Source organism: Engystomops pustulosus, chromosome 1 (assembly GCF_040894005.1).
Source record: "Engystomops pustulosus chromosome 1, aEngPut4.maternal, whole genome shotgun sequence".
Classification (NCBI taxonomy): Eukaryota; Metazoa; Chordata; class Amphibia; order Anura; family Leptodactylidae; genus Engystomops; species Engystomops pustulosus.
The window spans coordinates 225457125-225475668 of record NC_092411.1 but is presented as its reverse complement, the minus strand read 5'-3'; the positions used below and the strand labels follow the sequence as shown (position 1 = coordinate 225475668).

Genomic DNA, 18544 nt, shown 5'->3' with positions numbered 1-18544 from the left:
CCTGCCTCTCCGTCTAGCCCCACCACTGCCTCTTCCAACCTGTTCTGGTCGAGGACTCTCCTCCGTCTCAGAAGCACTGTGTTCACCCGGCCTCTCAACCCAGCTTGGGTCTGTCACCTCATCATCCTCCGATCCCTCAGTCTGCTCCCCCCTCGGACTTCCTGCCCTGACAACAACTTCCCCACTGTCTGACAACCGTGTCTCCTCATCGTCGGACACCTCTTTACACACTTCTTCCACTACGTCAACAAGGTCATCATCACCCACAGACTGCGACTGGTGGAAAACCTGGGCATCGGAAAATTGCTCATCAGCAACCGGACAAGTGGTTTGTGACTGTGGGAATGGTCCAGAAAACAGTTCCTCAGAGTATGCCGGTTCAAATGGCAAATTTTGCTGGGAGGGGGCAGACTGGGGGGGAGGAGGCTGAGGTGCAGGAGCTGTAGGAGTGCCGATTTCGGTGACATGGGTGGACTGCGTGGAAGACTGACTGGTGGACAAATTGCTCGAAGCATTGTCGGCAATCCACGACATCACCTGTTCGCACTGTTCTGGCCTCAACAGTGCTCTACCACGAGTCCCAGTAACTTCAGACATGAACCTAGGGAGTGTAGCTCTGCGGCGTTCCCCTGCTCCCTCATAAGTAGGTGGTGTCTCACCCCGCCCAGGACCACGGCCTCTGACCCCTGCAGTAGTTGGACGCCCACGTCCCCGCCCTCGTCCTCTACCCCTAGCCCTCGGGTTAAACATTTTGAAAATGAGAGTTATAACTTGAATTTTTTTTTTTACTTTTTTTTTTTTTTTTTTTTTGTGTTTTTTAGTTTTTAAAACCAAACGATGCTATCCTATTGCTATGGCTATTTTATAGCCAAGTATGAAAGCACACTGCTATGCCAGATGAGATGACGCTGAGTTATGAAAAAAATAAACGTAAAATAAAAAAGGAAATGGCAGACTGTGCCTAATTGAAATACAACCCCGGCCCCTAATAAATTTTCCCACTTCGGTCTTTGCGATGGATATGTGCGTCACTAAGCGCAAAACACAGTGGTCGCAAGTCTGACTCCAAATTGCTGACAATTTGCTAGTAGATGCACTGCAACAACTACAGCCACCAGCAGATCAACCAGAAATCAAATATATATAACGGTACTGTAGGCGTAATTAAGCCGTTTGTATTCTCCTATGGCTATTTTCTAGCCAAGTATTACAGCACACTGCTATGCCAGATGAGATGACGCTGAGTTATGAAAAAAATAAACGTAAAATAAAAAAGGAAATGGCAGACTGTGCCTAATTGAAATACAACCCCGGCCCCTAATAAATTTTCCCACTTCAGTCTTTGCGATGGATATGTGCGTCACTAAGCGCAAAACACAGTGGTCGCAAGTCTGACTCCAAATTGCTGACAATTTGCTAGTAGATGCACTGCAACAACTACAGCCACCAGCAGATCAACCAGAAATCAAATATATATAACGCTACTGTAGGCGTAATTAAGTCGTTTGTATTCTCCTATGGCTATTTTCTAGCCAAGTATTACAGCACACTACTATGCCAGATGAGATGACGCTGAGTTATGAAAAAAATAAACGTAAAATAAAAAAGGAAATGGCAGACTGTGCCTAATTGAAATACAACCCCGGCCCCTAATAAATTTTCCCACTTCGGTCTTTGCGATGGATATGTGCGTCACTAAGCGCAAAACACAGTGGTCGCAAGTCTGACTCCAAATTGCTCACAATTTGCTAGTAGATGCACTGCAACAACTACAGCCACCAGCAGATCAACCAGAAATCAAATATATATAACGCTACTGTAGGCGTAATTAAGCCGTTTGTATTCTCCTATGGCTATTTTCTAGCCAAGTATTACACCACACTACTATGCCAGATGAGATGACGCTGAGTTATGAAAAAAATAAACGTAAAATAAAAAAGGAAATGGCAGACTGTGACTAATTGAAATACAACCCCGGCCCCTAATAAATTTTCCCACTTCGGTCTTTGCGATGGGTATGTGCGTCACTAAGCGCAAAACACAGTGGTCGCAAGTCTGACTCCAAATTGCTCACAATTTGCTAGTAGATGCACTGCAACAACTACAGCCACCAGCAGATCAACCAGAAATCAAATATATATAACGGTACTGTAGGCGTAATTAAGCCGTTTGTATTCTCCTATGGCTATTTTCTAGCCAAGTATTACAGCACACTACTATGCAAGATGAGATGACACTGAGTTATTAAAACAATAAACGTAAAATAAAAAGAAACTGGCAGACTGTGCCTAATTCTACTCAAACCCCTAATAAATTTTCCCACTTTGGTGTTTGAGGTGGATATGTGTGTCACTAAGAGCTAAACACAACGGTAGCAAGTCCCCCTGCTAATTCCTCACAATATGGTACTAGCTGCAAAAAAAAAAAAAAAAAAAAATTATAACGTTATTGTAGCCCTAAGAAGGGCTGTTGGGTTCTTTTAGAATCACTCCTGCCTAACACTATTCTAATAGAACACCCTAACGCTTTCCCTGACCAGCAGCAGCTCTCTCCCTAGCGGCATCCAGACAGAGAATGATCCGAGCAGCGCGGGCAGCGGCTAGTCTATCCCAGGGTCACCTGATCTGGCCAGCCAACCACTGCTATCTACGTGTAAGGGTACCACGTCATGCTGGGTGGAGTGCAGAGTCTCCTGGCTTGTGATTGGCTCTGTTTCTGGCCGCCAAAAAGCAAAACGGCGGGAGCTGCCATTTTCTCGAGCGGGCGAAATACTCGTCCGAGCAACGAGCAGTTACGAGTACACTAATGCTCGATCGAGCATCAAGCTCGGACGAGTATGTTCGCTCATCTCTATTGATAACCTTTTAATAAAATTTAAGCCTTAGTAAAAGTGGGTAGCTCAGCAGGTGCCATAGCTACAGTACTCCACTACTTTTAGCTGCCAACCTGAATGGATCTTTGCTACTACTTTAAGGCATCACTAGCTGAGCATAGAGTATGGTAACTTGAATTCTTTTGTTCATGTTGTTCCAGTTTTGCTTGCAGCACTCTGTCTTGTACTTTGTAAGTTCTCATTTATACAGTGTATCTGTTTGCAAATATTTTATCTGAGTCTAGTACTTTTTTTTCTATTGTGCAGAACTAAGAGATGAAACTCATGATTGACAATGCAACAAATTAGTTTTTGGAGAACATAATGTAGAGGAAAAGGACCAACAAAACATTGTACTTGTAAATATTCATGTTATTGTATCATGATTTCTAGTGAATGCCTGCATTGGGGACAATGGGAATAGATGAAAAGAATTTGCATTAACTTAGTTCCTTATGGGCTGAGTTGTAATGTACTCAATATTTCCTTATTGTATACATACAATTTACACAGTTTTTTTTATAGATTTATGTCAGTTATGTATTTTCTGAAGGTGGTACATTTTTACCCCTCACACCAGCAATACATGCTGGAAAAGTGTTAAAAGCCCTCCCTACATCACCTAAAATGATCTGCCACTGAAGCACTGTATCTTAATTACAGCAATTTTTCTGATATGAATATGAGTAGACATGAGTCAACTTCTGAAGCGAAGAGTCAAGTTTTTATGCAGGCTTCCAGTGAACCACACCTCTTTTTTGATTGACAGCTTAATGACTCTATGAATCTCTTCCTGAGCAGACAGGAAGTTTTCTTCCTGTCCATTTCCTGTCCTTACCAGAATTCTGTCCCTCTTACTTGCATGGTGAGATTAGCAGTGGGCACTCTGTGGGAAACAGCAGATCTTCTCACATTTTCAGGCTAACATAGACAAAAGGAGAAAAAGTTTTGGGAAATATTTTAATCATAGGAGGAGAGAGATTTAACCCTTTCAGGACCTTGCCCGTTTTCATTTTAATTTTTTACTCCCCATGATCAAAAATCCATAACTTTTTTATTTTTCCATGTACAGAGCTGTGTGATGGCTTATTTTCTGCGTAACAAATTGCACTTCATAGAAATGGTATTGAATATTCCATGCAGTGTACTAGGAAGCGGGAAAAAAAATCCAAATGCAGTGAAATTGGTAAAAAAAACGCATTTGTGCCGTCTTCTTGTGGGCTTGGATCTTACGGATTTCACTGTGCGCCCCAAATGACATGTCTACTTTATTCTTTGGGTCTGTGCGATTACGGGGATACCAAATTTATATAGGTTTTATAATGTTTTCATACATTTAAAAAAATTAAAACCTCCTGTACAAAAATTTTTTTAGGGATTTTGCCATCTTCTGGTGCTAATAACTTTTTTATACTTTGGTGTATTGAGCTGTGGGTGGTGTCGTTTTTTGCGGATTTTGATGACGTTTACAATGTTATCAATTTTAGGACTGTTCGACCTTGTGATCACTTTTTATAGAATTTTTTAATTTTTTTAAATGACAAAAAAAGTGCCATTTTCGAATTTGGGCTCGATTTTCCGTTACGGGATTAAACGCAGTGAAAAACCATTATCATATTTTGATAGATCGGGCATTTTTGGATGCGGCGATACCTAATGTGTTTATGATTTTTACTGTTTATTTATATTTATATCAGTTCTAGGGAAAGGGGGGTGATTTGAGTTTTTAGGGTTTTTTATTATAATTTTTTTTTTTAACTTTTTTTTATTTTTATTTTTAGTACTTTTCACACTCCCTAGGGTACTTTAACCCTAGGGTGTCTGCACGATCCTATCATATACTGCCATACTACAGTATGGCAGTATATGGGGATTTTACTACTCATACATTACAATGTGCTGATAGCACATTGTAATGCATGGGTTAACCCGAAGTAGCCTCGGGTCTTCGTGAGACCCGAGGTTACCATGGAGACGGATCGCCGCTCCCCGATGACGTCACGGGGAGCGGCGATCCTCGAAAGGATTTGCCGGCGACGATCGAGGTGAAAACACCCGCGATCGGTGCTAGCACCGATCGTGGGTGTTACCGGTAAGCCTTTGCTGCAATATGCAGCAAAGACTTACCGGCTATGGAGAGGGCTCAGCGCGTGAGCCCTCTCCATGCACCCGCGGCCGACCCGTGACGTGCTATTACGTCACGGGTCGTGAAAGGGTTAAGATGCATTTTTCAACAGAGGCAGGGGGGGGAATAATAGCGGGAATAAGGTTTATTGTGACTTAAGTCGGAGCTATGTGGTGCTAGTTCTAGCAAGATGGTTGATGGAAACTGGTGGAATAAACAAATCTGTGAGGTGCTGGTTGTGCTAAAAACTATTTGCAAATGAATTAAAAGATTTAAATCATTCCCCACTAAATTTTCATTCTCTGGATCATTGGTGGTCAGACACCTGCATCCTAAACTGATCAGGTATTCCAGAGTTTTGTACTATGCAGGAGCTTATGTCCTCCCTAAAGCTGCAAGAGAATTACAGTCCTCTCCCTGTTCATACCCCATCAATCACATATTGAAGGCCTTGCCAAGTGATAGGTCAGCTATATGAAAAATCAGTGATCATAAAACCCCTTTAATAGTGAATTTTATCAGATCTAGCCATATTCTTGAAGCTGCAGCTCCTGTTCTATTGTCATGTTACATTCCATTCAAGGGCAGGTCACCACGGCCGTCAGTCTCTGACCTTAATAGTAACCTTGAGTCACATTCTTCTAATTTAAGTTAAACAGCCTCTTTAAAGGTCCTATTCAACTGAAACACATTGCCTTAAAATAAAAAGTACACTTGCCTATTCCTTTATCCTACAGGTAACATGGCTTCTGTAACACTTGCAGTTGTGTTGCAAACTACTGTATCTGAGGGCAAGTAATTGAACAATTTCAACCTACAAATACCTAAAAAGGGAACCCAAACATTGCACCCACTCACTCGACCACAAGGTCAACAATATCCACCAAAACACGCGAGAGCACACAACAAACACAATGCAAAATAGATGAAAAGTCAATACTTTAATATATCACAAGGCGGCACGGTGGCTGAGTGAGTAGAACTTCTGCCTTGCAGCACCCAGGTCAACATCTGCAAAGAGTTTGTATGTTTCCTCCGGGGACTCCATTTTCCTCCCACACTCCAAAACATGTTGTTTAGATTGTGAGCCCCATTGGGGACAGGGACCAATTTGACATGCTTTGTGCAGCGATGCGTGTGCGCTGTGTAAATAAAGAATTAGTATTATTATATCACAATAATGCATAATGCATCACTTTACATATTACAGAGAGAGAGTCATTAATATAGCATAAGAAAAACTGCCTATTTATATCTTGTGTCATCCTGGACCACACCATGGGCAGGATTTCCTCACGAACATTTCACCCTGCAGCTTCATCAGGAGAACAACATTTCCAGTGCCTTCAGCAGAGACCAGTGATAGGTCCAGCATTGACATTCCCTCAGACACTATGCTGTATAATAATCAACTCTATGGGGGATATTTATCATACGCTGGCGGTCGTGCGCCAGCATATGATCGCCCCGCCGCTGCGAATTCGCAGCCCGATACATCTGCCTCTTGATGTATCGGGCTGCCAGTTGCCCAGCATTTATCCTACCCCACTCCCGTCCGCCCGCGCCCCCCGCTCGGCCGGCCGCGCCCCCCCCCCCTTCACGCCCCACTGGCGTGAAGGTGGCGGATTGGGGAAAATAATCGCAAAAGCTAGCAATAATCTAGCATTTGCGATTATTTCAGGGCCTCTGCGCCACTGGCGGTGCGCAGAGGTCCTGATAAATATCCCCCTATGGCTCTTGATCGGAAGAAAACAATCACATAGGAATTATTTCTGAATAATTGTGATATAGGAAGTAAATGATGGGAGATGCCTTATACATCAGTACATTTTCCTCAAAGAAGTGATTGAGGAACAGTGTCTCCAAGATATCATAAGCTACTACAAGGGAAAATGTTCAACACACAAATCCCAGTCATCTGCATCATGCAAAAAATCTGTAAAGTGGCATCAATTTATTAGAATGCTGATAGTTTGGTTTTAGAGGTTTTAGAGACAAAAGAGCTGAGAAATCACTGCTTGTAAGGAAAGTAAAGGAAGCAGCTTTTTAATAAAAGCACTTGAGAAAAGACTACCCTTGAGAAAAAAATGTTATATGATGTTACTTAGGTAAAACTTAATGCTAAAATAACATAGTTCATTGAAATTCAAACTATATTCCTTAGGTAACTTTGATGTGTATGAATTTTTATATTAATTCCTATTATTCATAGATATAGAATTTTAAAGGGTCTGTTTGATTTATACTGTCTGGATAGAGGGCTGGGACACACATGCTGCCGCCATTCAACATCATGTGTGCGCTCCCACACAGCCCAGTGTGTTGGTCTCTGGGATAAGGGCAGTGTTCCAGTGCACCATGTGGTCTTTAGCTGCCATGTGGTTTTTGGGCGCCGGGTCTTCAGCTGTTCTGGGGATGTGGTCCAGTGCAAGCAAGTGGATGTACGACTGGGATGCTGCCTTTGGTTGTGAATTGAAGGTTCGCCAGTGTGCAGATGGATTGTTGCTGCCATTTTCAAACAGCAGAAGGAGGGCAGGATATGTGCTGGCAGGTCTCCGCGGCTCTTGGTTCTCGATTGCATCACTATGGTCCCGCTGCTGGAGATCTTCAAACTGGTTCCGGATGATAGGATGAGTGGGGTGTGAAAAATCTCAACAGAAACAGGAAAAAAAGGCAATTTAGGGTTAAAAGGGGTAAAGATGCCAGAGCAGATGTACAGGCAGCCTATCATGGTGGCATCTTGGAGGACTACCTGTAAGCAAATTATTACTTGGCTCACAAACTGTAATGTTAAAGTTGGGTACTTTTGCTTAAGTGTTTCTCCCTTATCTTCCATGGCTCCTCAACCCCTGTCCATCTTCAGTGGTTGCTCCTCCTTTCCATCACTGGTTCTCTATTTTTTCTTTTTTTATATATCTATTCCAGCTTTTGCTTTAATGCAATTAGAAAGGATACATTTAACTAGACATAAAATTCACATTTGTTACTTCATTCTCGTATACATTAGAAGAAATCAGCAGCAGGTCTGCAACTTGCCAATAAATACTCTTACAAGTACAATTTGCAAGGAGAAGATGTTTGCCTTACCCTGTTTCACTTTCACAAAATAAGCTAAATTTTATGGTCTGTAGGGGAAATTGAACTTGGCAGGCATACCACTGCATGGCTCAAAACTACACGACACAGCCAATTTAACACAAGGAAACTGGCCTTTTAGCATTTTCAAATCTTTAACAGTGTAATTCCTCTTAAAAACTTATAGCAAAAGATTCTGGGAGATGAATAACTTGCATTAATTTTCCCCATTACAGAATATCTTTCATGCCCACTATGTTTGTCCAAGCAAAATCAGCTTGATGTTACTATGCCTGATAAGCAACACCTGAAGATCCAGAAGTCGGTGAACAGAAGGGGGCCAACTCACTTAAATTCTGCAGAAAATGCTTAAATAAAACACAACAAGTAGTGAGCATCTAATGAAGAGTTTCTAAAGATGACTTACTTAGACATATTTGATACTTGTTCAGGTTCTCCTGTCCTGGCAGGTGCAAATTTTGTCTTGAGAATATTTGTTGTAAATGTCTTAAATCCATATTTATCCACACAAGCCATGTGAACCAGTTCTATGGAGGAGTTCACTCTACTGTAAATTTTGGATATGAGGCTGTGTCCTGCAATTTTAAGCACCCTAGTCACACCCCAGGGAGGTGACGCATGTGTGGCACTCTTCCGCATTGTACTCGGGGGTAAAATATAGAATACACTCTATCTTTCCCCGTGTGTGTGGTCGTGCAGCGTTTTTTTGTATGGAGTAGTCACCTCCTCCTCCTCTCCAGCACACACCTTTATGCGTGCCCCGGCTGCGGCCGGACAGGTATACTGCTGTTTGAATGTACCCATCAGAAGTGCAGCGGCCGTTACTTAACGCTGCCCCTCCAGGAATCTTGAGCTTCAGCTAATCTATTTTTTTTCAGCCTTCTTCACCCTCTAAATCCATCAGAAGGAAAAAAACTATTTTCACACCCACAGTAATGACCTATTTATCAGCTAACCTAAAGATAAAGCACTTCAAAATGTAAAATGTATCGGTTTTTTTTCTAGGTAAAGGTGAACATGGGAAGCCATATCCTGTCAATGAATTAGATCAAGATGACACAGCTTATCGAGAAAATGGCTTTAATATATATGTAAGCAACAATATTGCACTGGAGAGATCGCTCCCTGACATCCGACATCCTAAGTAAGTTGACCTTCCTATTAAAATATCCATTAAATAATAAAATAAATTTATATTAAAATTGGTTAAAAGGAAAATGTTCATCTAATCAATTTAGCTGTAAATTTCTAGGTGTCGTTATTTAATTTCATTGATGTAGTGGCTGGCAGACAGGCCCTGTTGGAAACTAGGTGAATCTGGGAATTTTAGATACACTTATGTAATTTAGATTTAAGGTTCCATGCACTGTTTCATTACATAAAGCGTCTCGTTGAAACTGATTAAATAAGTCATTATGGGGTCACACCGCAACCCAATAAAACTGATGAATGGAAATGAAATCACTCATAGATTATGGTTTCTTGCGTGAAAGAAAAAGACAGCTATAACAACATATATCACTAAAGAAGAAGTGGCTTAGTCATTTCCTGGTGTGAGGTCTACTCTAATGTGAAATTGCAATCTTATTTACATATTTCTTTGAGGCATATTAACCTGGAATAATTGAAAAATACTGTAATCTTCAAGGTCCTGTCAAAATAATAATCTAAAGATCCAGGGGTACAAATCATCTACATCATCAAGTGAAAACATCAAGTGAAAACATGTATTGTATTTAGTACTGACTGAAAATTACATAAAATAATAAAAGTACTGTCTGAAAATGACCTAAAACTTCACTTAAAGGGGTTTTCCACAAAAGAAAATTCTCAAATCTCAATCCCCTAGTGATGTTTACACAATAAAGGTAATTTTTAATCCCTTACTTTACAATTGTACTCAGTTTTATAGCAGATTTAGCTCCTATCACTCTGTGAGGGTCAGTGTAAGATTCCAGGGTGTGGGTGGTGACTCTCTAAGCAGACACTCCATGATCCATCCAGTTCTGCGAGCTAAAAAAGTGGTTGGATTATCAAGGTACAAGTTTATATACACTTTCATTTAGCTTCTGAACATTGTACTAGTATCTAACACATAGAAAGAGAGATGAGACAGAGATGATGAGATCCATGAGATGCATGTTAACTTATAACTTATCTGCCTGCAGCTTGCAGCTTCTATTTCCTCACTATGTGTGGTTTTCTGGCAGGAAGTGAGTGTCTGTGAGCTACATCCTGGACTGCATGGTGGGTTATTAGAGGCAGAGAGCATAGAGAGAGAAACTCAGCTGCATGGTGTCACACAGAAATCCAAGATGGCGCCCCTGCCCTTCAGTCAGAAGTTACAGGGTCGTGTCTAGGGGAAACTGAAATTGTGTACAGCAGGACTGCTAGAGGCGGGTTGGACTTCTATCTGTGAAATGCTGTATTTTTGTTAATAACAGTGAATTAGAAAATGTTTTATTTTGTCATCCTGAGTTTATTTAAATAGCTTGTCTTTGTGGGACAACCCCTTTAATGGACTTTACCATAGACTTTACCATAGACTTTTTCCATTTAAAAAAATATAGAGTATCTGTTAAGCATCAATTTTTAAAATATTAAAATTATAATCATCGGATGTTCTATTATGTTACACTCATTTTGATACCGTCTCGGACAAATGTGGGGACGTTTTATAATGGTGAGCATTGGTATGTGCGAGTGAATTGTTTTATTTCACTGAAGCAAGCACATTTGTACTTTATAGTTTTTTTTCCCACTGAAACTGTGGCTTGAATTTTGTTTCTAGGTGCCATGGATCCAGAGATATTCAGGTTTAAAGTGAGAATATCAGGTGCCATTTTTATTAATAAAAATCACTCCCGACAGCAGTTTAACAGTTAATAGCTCCGTTTCTTGACACTTAGAAACACAAATTTAGATTATATAAAAGAGGAGAAAAGAAGTGAGGTTTTATGTGTCACAGAGCCAGAGATACAGCCCCCTGACGTGTACCCCCCTCCAGATTCTTAGCCATCAGTCTGCAGGGAGAATTTGCTGCACACAGGAGCTGCTGCACCTCACAGATAATGGAAATATTCACTTTATATGTTACTACATTTTGATAAGGAATAATATCAACTAATGTTCATTAACCCTCTCCTATCCAGAACTATCTAAGAACACACTTTCTCTCTTATTGCCTTTTATTCCTTAATTTTGTTGTTTTTTTTGCGAAAATTGACTGATACAATGAACATTTGAGCCTAACGTGCCTACATATTAACACCACGATCCAGAACATGTCCATAAAGTTATATGCAACACCAAAAACACACACATGTTCTGGAAAAAAGTTTTTATTGCACACCATTATTTACACCTATTTTATGAGGTTCTCACTCACATTCTTATGAAGCACGGAGGGTTCTGTTATTGTGCGGCTAATACAATGGCGCACATCTAAACGTGACTTATAAAATTCTCCCATATTACAGTTTGTTTTACCATTCTAAAGGGAGCCTTTTGCTGACTGTGACTGGTCATAAAATAGTTTTATTTTGGGGCCCCACTTTTAGTTTTGCCCAGGGCCCCACTTTGTCTAGAACTGGCCCTGATTGACAATTTATTTTTTGTGTACACTTGTTTGGGGATGACTGTCTTCATGGGTATCCAACGGAATTTTAAGGCAAATATTAACAACAATTTCATGATATAGCAAAAACATCTCTTTCAACAAAACAATATATCAATCTGATAAGTTCTTTCTGCTCTGTAACATTATGCCTACATATTATACAGAATTTTCTATCATTTTTCCTCAAAAAATGTGTGTGCCAGTGAATTTAAAGAGGTATTCTCATCTGGACACATTTAATTAATCTACAATATACAAACATTTATTCATTTGGTTGTTATTTAAAACTAATGTTCCTGGTTGAAGTCAATTTTTTGGGTGAAGATAATTAGCCTTGTTGTCCCTTAGAAACAATATTGTTTTGCTTGGATATGACCACCGCTGCTGGAGTGAGTACACAAAGAAACACTTTTTTATTTGCATGTGATGGCTGGAAGTGAGTGCATGACTTGCATTCAATCTGTGATAATGATCACTGAATCCAGGTGGTTTGGCAGCCTTCAAAGTGCATGCCTGGCCATTGCTGCCAGGGTGTGGGGGGGGGGGGGTATACCCAAGGACACCTTTATTGTTTCCAAGGGACAACATTGCTACATTTATGGGAAATTATATTCACACAGTAATGTCTAGATGTAAATGTTCAGCTGGGAATACCCCTTAAAATATAAGGCTCTGTAGCTGTTTGTTATAGAACTATTAGTGTCCGATTGTTTCAAACTGCCTCTTACTGGTGTATTCATTCTCCTGGCAACCTTGATTGAAAACTACCACACCCATCTGTTTCCTGGAAACTCTGCTCTGGCTCAATAATAGTTAACCTTTTGTGACTGACTAACTTTCTCTCAGCTTCCATTGTCATACTGTTTTATATCAAAGTAGCAATTTAATCACTTTCTGGACCAGGCTATGGATTCTCATATAAGGTCTCGTGGATCAGTACTCTTTGTACTTGGCTACTTTTACTTTATTTAACTTTTATGTGTTTAATTTTGGAAACAAGTAACTATATGATATTCCATTTCCAGTTGTTGTTTTGAAAAAGTTAAATAACTGGCAAAAGCAAACTAATATAACCAACCTTATTGTTGTATTTATAGATGAATAGAAAGAATGTGTCATGCAAATCTGATATCCTGACAATTAGAAATGATTATTATTTTAATTGCTGATATTTAGTTTTTTATGTGCTGGCATTCATTGTCATGCATAGATGACGCACGGGCACTGGTGGAATATCACATTGCAAAAAGGAAAGGTCAGCTTTCAAATTGTCATTAGAAATGAAAACTATTTACCTAAGAAAATGCATGAGATACAAGAAACTTTTGTTTCCTCTGTCTCATAATCCTTTTAAGAGGAATAGAAAACAATAGAAAACCTTTTATTCATGCTCTTTTCCCAACCTCTGCTGCCACAGTGTACAATATGCTTCAGTCAATCAACATGTAGCAGTCCATCAGTAATCGCTGTTCACAATGCCGTATACTGGCAGCACTTATGAATTCAGATAAAGAGTCAAGGTAGAGAAACTTACAGATCCCATTGTAAAGAAAAACTGTCAGTGTCAAAGGAGCTGGATCACACACAACCCTGTAACTCAACCTGACTGGCGTTACCTTTCATTGTCTGCAGGTAAAAAGACTGAATATCATAAAGTACAAAGTTTTACTGAATATAAATGTGAAATGTGAAGATGAATTAACTTTGTATTCAAAGAAAAAAAATCAATAGTTGTTAAAGTACTAGATTTTTTTAAGGTATGTTTTTTTTTACTAGTACAGGCAGTCCCTGGGTTACGTACAAGATGGGTTCATGAGGTCTGTTCTTAAATTAAATTTGTATGTAAGTTGGAACTTTATATTTTATAATTGTAGCTGAACAGGATTAACAAGCTTAAGTTTGCCCCAGTGACAATTGGATTTTCAAAATTTTTTGCTGCAATGGGACCAAGGACTATTGATAAAGTTTCATTACAGACACCTTACAGCTGATCATTTTAGCCTGGGACTATAGTAAACTATCCAAAGAGATTCACCAGAGCTCACAGTGGACGGAGGGGGCCATCTTTAACTAGGGGTTGTCTGTAAGTCGGGTGTCTTTAAGTAGGGGACCAACCGTACAATGCAGTATATTGGTCATCTAGGGAACACACTTACAGGCAGTCCCCGAGTTATGTATAAGATAAGTTCTATAGGTTTGTTCTTTAGTTGAATCTGTATATAAAACAGAACTGTATATTTTGTATGTGTAACTTCAGAAACAATGTTTATGCCTGTGCAACAATTTTCAAAATTTTGGTTTGTCATGGGCACAAGGATTATCAATAAAGCTTCACTAAAGACACCTTACAAGTGATTATTACAGCCTGGAGCTAAAGTGCATTAAATTACCAGTCTCCTGAGAGCTTCACGAGAGGTCACAATGGCCAAGGAGGTCCAACTGTAAACTGGAGTTGTCTGTAAATCGAGTGTCCTTAGGTCAGAGACTGCCTGTACTTTGATGTGGACATTTTTTAAATTTGAATTACTTTTTTATTAATTTATAAAGATGAATACAAAATATACAGTAAAATTACAATAATGATAGGATTTGCCATACTGTTTCATAAATGTAGCTCCCGCTTCTGGGACCAACGCTTATTATCTAAAATGGGGGTTCCTGGATCCCTGTCTTCAGCAGCCAAAATAGTTGTGACTCAACAGACACAACTCTACTCAAAATGTGGTCATACCAAGTCTAATTGTACTTGCAGTATTTCGAAGGGAAATAGAAAAACTTTCTTTAACTTCACATTGGTCTTAGTTTTATTAGTTTTTTAAAATTGTTTTAAGGCTATTTCACTGGTATTTTTACATTAGCTGGCTGTGCAGAAGTTATAAAAATTAATAAAACATCAGTCTAACAGCGGTACTTGACAGCACATACTGTCATTAACATAACTAGTTGACAGTGGATGCAGAACTAATTTATTTAAATGACTTAACAAATATTCATCAGCTATGTCAGCCCTATCATTTGTTCTACACTCATTACATTTTCTCTTTGTTTATGGGGAACAATGCAAAACGAGTTTGCACTTAGCCATATAGACTTGTATATTATGATTCTCATCTTTATTTATATCGCACCAGCACTTTCCATAGTGTTTTACAATGGGAGAAGAAACAAATAAGTGCAATGGCTGGTAATTTCAACAAAGAAACAAGAAAGCAAAAACCGTTATTTTTGACCGAGCACCAAGTATAAAATGCTAAATGTTGGGATTTCAGCAGTAACCATATTTTTTTTTTTGAACTGTCAATGGATTTTAAAAAAACATTCCCCAAAAAGATCTAGGGCACAGCAGCAATGAAATTAGCATTTTGCACCCATTTAACATAATCAAATCTTTAATTGTCTCATATTCTCCTTTTCCTTTTGCTGTCAGTGTTCCATTGTGGCCCTTCTTCTCTTTTCCATCTGTCTGTATTAGATTATTAGTATTAGACTATCAGCAGATTTGTCTATATGTTGATGATAACCAACTACATGCTTCTTCACATAACATTACACCAGTGATTGGGTACCTCTAACATCATGTTGACTCTCTACTTGAAGTATACTCTTTCTTAAACTGAACTACAGGCAGCCCAGGTTTTGTACAGGATAAATTCTTTAGCTGTGTACTGTGTACTTTAGCTGGGTATATTTTAGAATTGTAACTGCAGACATTTTTTTTTGTCCCTGTGATAATTGGATTTTCAAATTTTTTTACTCTCATGGGAACAGGTATTACCAATAAAGCTTCATTACAGACACTTTACAGCTGATCATTACAGCCTGAGACTAAAGTAAAGAAGAATTGCTAGAGAGGACCATCTGTAACTAGGGTCATCTGTAAGTCAAGTGTCCTTATGTCGGGACCACCTGTACTTGTTTGTCTGCCATCTACTAACCAACTTATCCCTGAAGTTTCAATTTCTACCTGTGATCATAACAAAATGTAAAGACAGTAGGTCCAATGTCTTTAGGTTATGTTTGTCCGCTAGGTTAAATCACATGCTTAAGAAAGTTTCTAAATAATCAAAAATCCTTGGTAGTACTGGGGGCTAATCTGTGTATTAATCAATCCCATGTACACTTACTTCAAAAAGATTCTCAAAATTTACCTATTCCTTACAATGGATACCTTAAGATTTTTACTATTGCTCCGAGTCACTCTTTTCCCAATTACTGGAACTCCATAGTAATTGTGTTTTCACTAAACTCCTCTACAATTTGTATTCATTATAACAACCATGTTTGTGTATTACTCCACAAACTACATGGATTCCTCCAGTCTATGTGTTATATTGGTATAGGCATCTTTCTTGGTTCATACTGTTAGATTATTGTGTCATAATGGTATAGGCATCTTTCTTGGTTCATACTGTTAGACTAAGGAGATGCTGAATTTCTGCAGTGTAAACACTTGTGTAGTTGCTGAGCTGCTGATTGAATTCACCACACATCGTTTCTCCAGCCTGGCTTTGGATATGCGGGTGATACTGTAAATATAGCATGAAGGTGATGTACAAGCAGACTGTGGGTTAATCAAAAGATAGGCTCTATAGGTTTGTTCTTAAAGGGGTTTGTCCAAATTTTAATCCCGTAGTGGTGTTTACACAATATAAATCATTTGCAACCCCCTTACTTTACCACTTTACTCAGTTAAATTGCTGTTTTAGCTCCAATAACTTAGTAATCGGTCATTGTAAAATTCCAGAATGTGAACAGAGACTCCCTAGGAAGGCACTTCATGATTTCTCTGTGCTATGAGATGCTGTGTGCTAACAATGTGTTTAGATTATCAAAGTACAGGTTTATATACACTTTAATTTAGCTTCTGAAAATTCTACTTGCATTTGACACATAGAAAAAGAGAGATGAGACTGATCAGAAATGAGAAATGATAAGATCCATGTGATGGATATAACACACATTGATACTCTCAGCTCTGCTAACTGGCCTATAACACACACAGGGTCAGCTATTCTGTGCCTTCCTCCCCCTCCTCTGGATAAAGACCTTATCTCTCTATAGCTTGCAGAGTATGTCTCTGCACACTGCTGCTTGCCGGAAGGAAGTGCCTGTGTCTGTTGCTATTCTTGTTATGCAGGGGGAGGGGCTAGATAAGCAATTTATGAGAAAAACGCGACCATAATAAGAAGATTTACGGTTGGATCCAGGGGAAACCTAATTGTAAACAGCAGGACTGATAGATAAAGGTTGAAATTACAACAGTGAATTAGAAAACATGTTATTTTGTTATCCTACGTTTATTTAAGAATCTCCACTTCTTGGGAGTGCCCCTTTAAGTTGAATTTGAGTTGAATTTGAGACAGAACAGGTATATTATGTAAGTGTAACTCTCAACAAAAGATTTTTTTGTCCTTGTGACAAATTTTCTAAATTGGCAATAAAGCTTTTAATGCAGACACCTTACCCATTGTAGCCTGATACTAAAGTATTATCAGTTACCGGCTTCACCAGAGCTTCACCAGAGGTCCCAGTGGGCACAGAGGTCTATCTGTAACTAGGAGTCACCTGTAACTTTGGTGTTGTTAAGTCGGGTCTGCCTTTATAATTGTATAAATAAGCAACATTGGCATATCGAAAGACTGGAAACATATTGTAGTGTCCAAATGATATCAAGTGTTAGTACTACTATCCATAGTGCAAGTTAATATTGGTGTGCATCACTAGATGTATACACAACACATATTAAGTTTTCATACAACATAAATACTATATCATGGCAATATATGGTGGATTTTTTGTACATATTGGTCAATCAGACTTTGTATAGAGATACACCCCCTCCCCCAGGGAGAATGCATGATGTGAAAATTGTAATAAGAGGACATTTCAGCCGTATTATACAAAGCCAGAGCTTTGTACACTGCAATTTTCTCAGGGATCAATAAAGTTTTATCTGTACTGGTATGCTCTTCTATGCCTTTATTCTTGGATTTTGAATGCAATACAGATGTGGCTATGTGTGCCCACACTTAGTTTGTCCAGTGGTAACTGTTGCGCCTGGACATAATTGGTACTTGATGAGGTTGTAGTTATATTCAAGCTACATTAAGGGTGGTCACATCTGTAGCTCTGTAGCATTCTCAATATTCATTGAGCCTAACTTTGTTGACTCATTGCAATTCTAAAATGCAGTCTTCACTATGCACAGAATGTCTGCAAGACTTCAAATCTTAAACCATGGCTACTCTATACTTAAAAGGTTTTTTTTCACACCCCGCTATGACAATTTTAGCAGTTCTGATCTCTCATGCACTTCATATAAAATGAGTCAGCAGGAGGTTTGATCAATAGAAATAAATCATAGTGTGGGAAGAGAAATCTAACAGTCTAACTTGTTCTAGGGATTCTTTGAGAAGGAATCTGACAAGAGATTGCGCTCGTGGAGACTGCAGAGTAAATGGATGTCTGATGTTGATAATTGGTCTCAATTTGCATAGTTATGAACACACCATGATCTTGGAAGATTTCTGTGACTAAGGCCTCAAATTTGTCTGATCCTTTAATATGTAATGATGGTATACATTTTACCTATTTTATCCCCATCCATCATGAAAATTATGTTTTGTCCACATTGTCCATAGGAAAATACTGGGGCAGATTTACTTACTCGGTCCATTCGCGATCCAGCGGCGTGTTCTCTGCGCTGGATTCGGGTCTTGCCGGAATTTAATAAGGTAGTTCCTCCTCTATCCACCAGGTGGCGCTGCTGCGCTGAAAAGCATCTGAACGCGCTGGAGTTCACCGGCTCGGGCTGAGTGAAGGTAAGCGCGTC

General features: G+C 39.3%; 1 protein-coding gene across 2 annotated transcripts in view; it reads left to right on the top strand.

The window, feature by feature from the left end:
* Positions 1-18544, top strand: part of GALNTL6 (polypeptide N-acetylgalactosaminyltransferase like 6) — a 681266-nt gene that overhangs the window by 244409 nt on the left and 418313 nt on the right. For both annotated transcript variants that reach the window (XM_072119809.1, XM_072119800.1), the window contains exon 3: positions 9099-9237. In XM_072119809.1, the coding sequence (XP_071975910.1) occupies positions 9099-9237 (139 nt within the window). The remainder of the gene's footprint in view (positions 1-9098; positions 9238-18544) is intronic.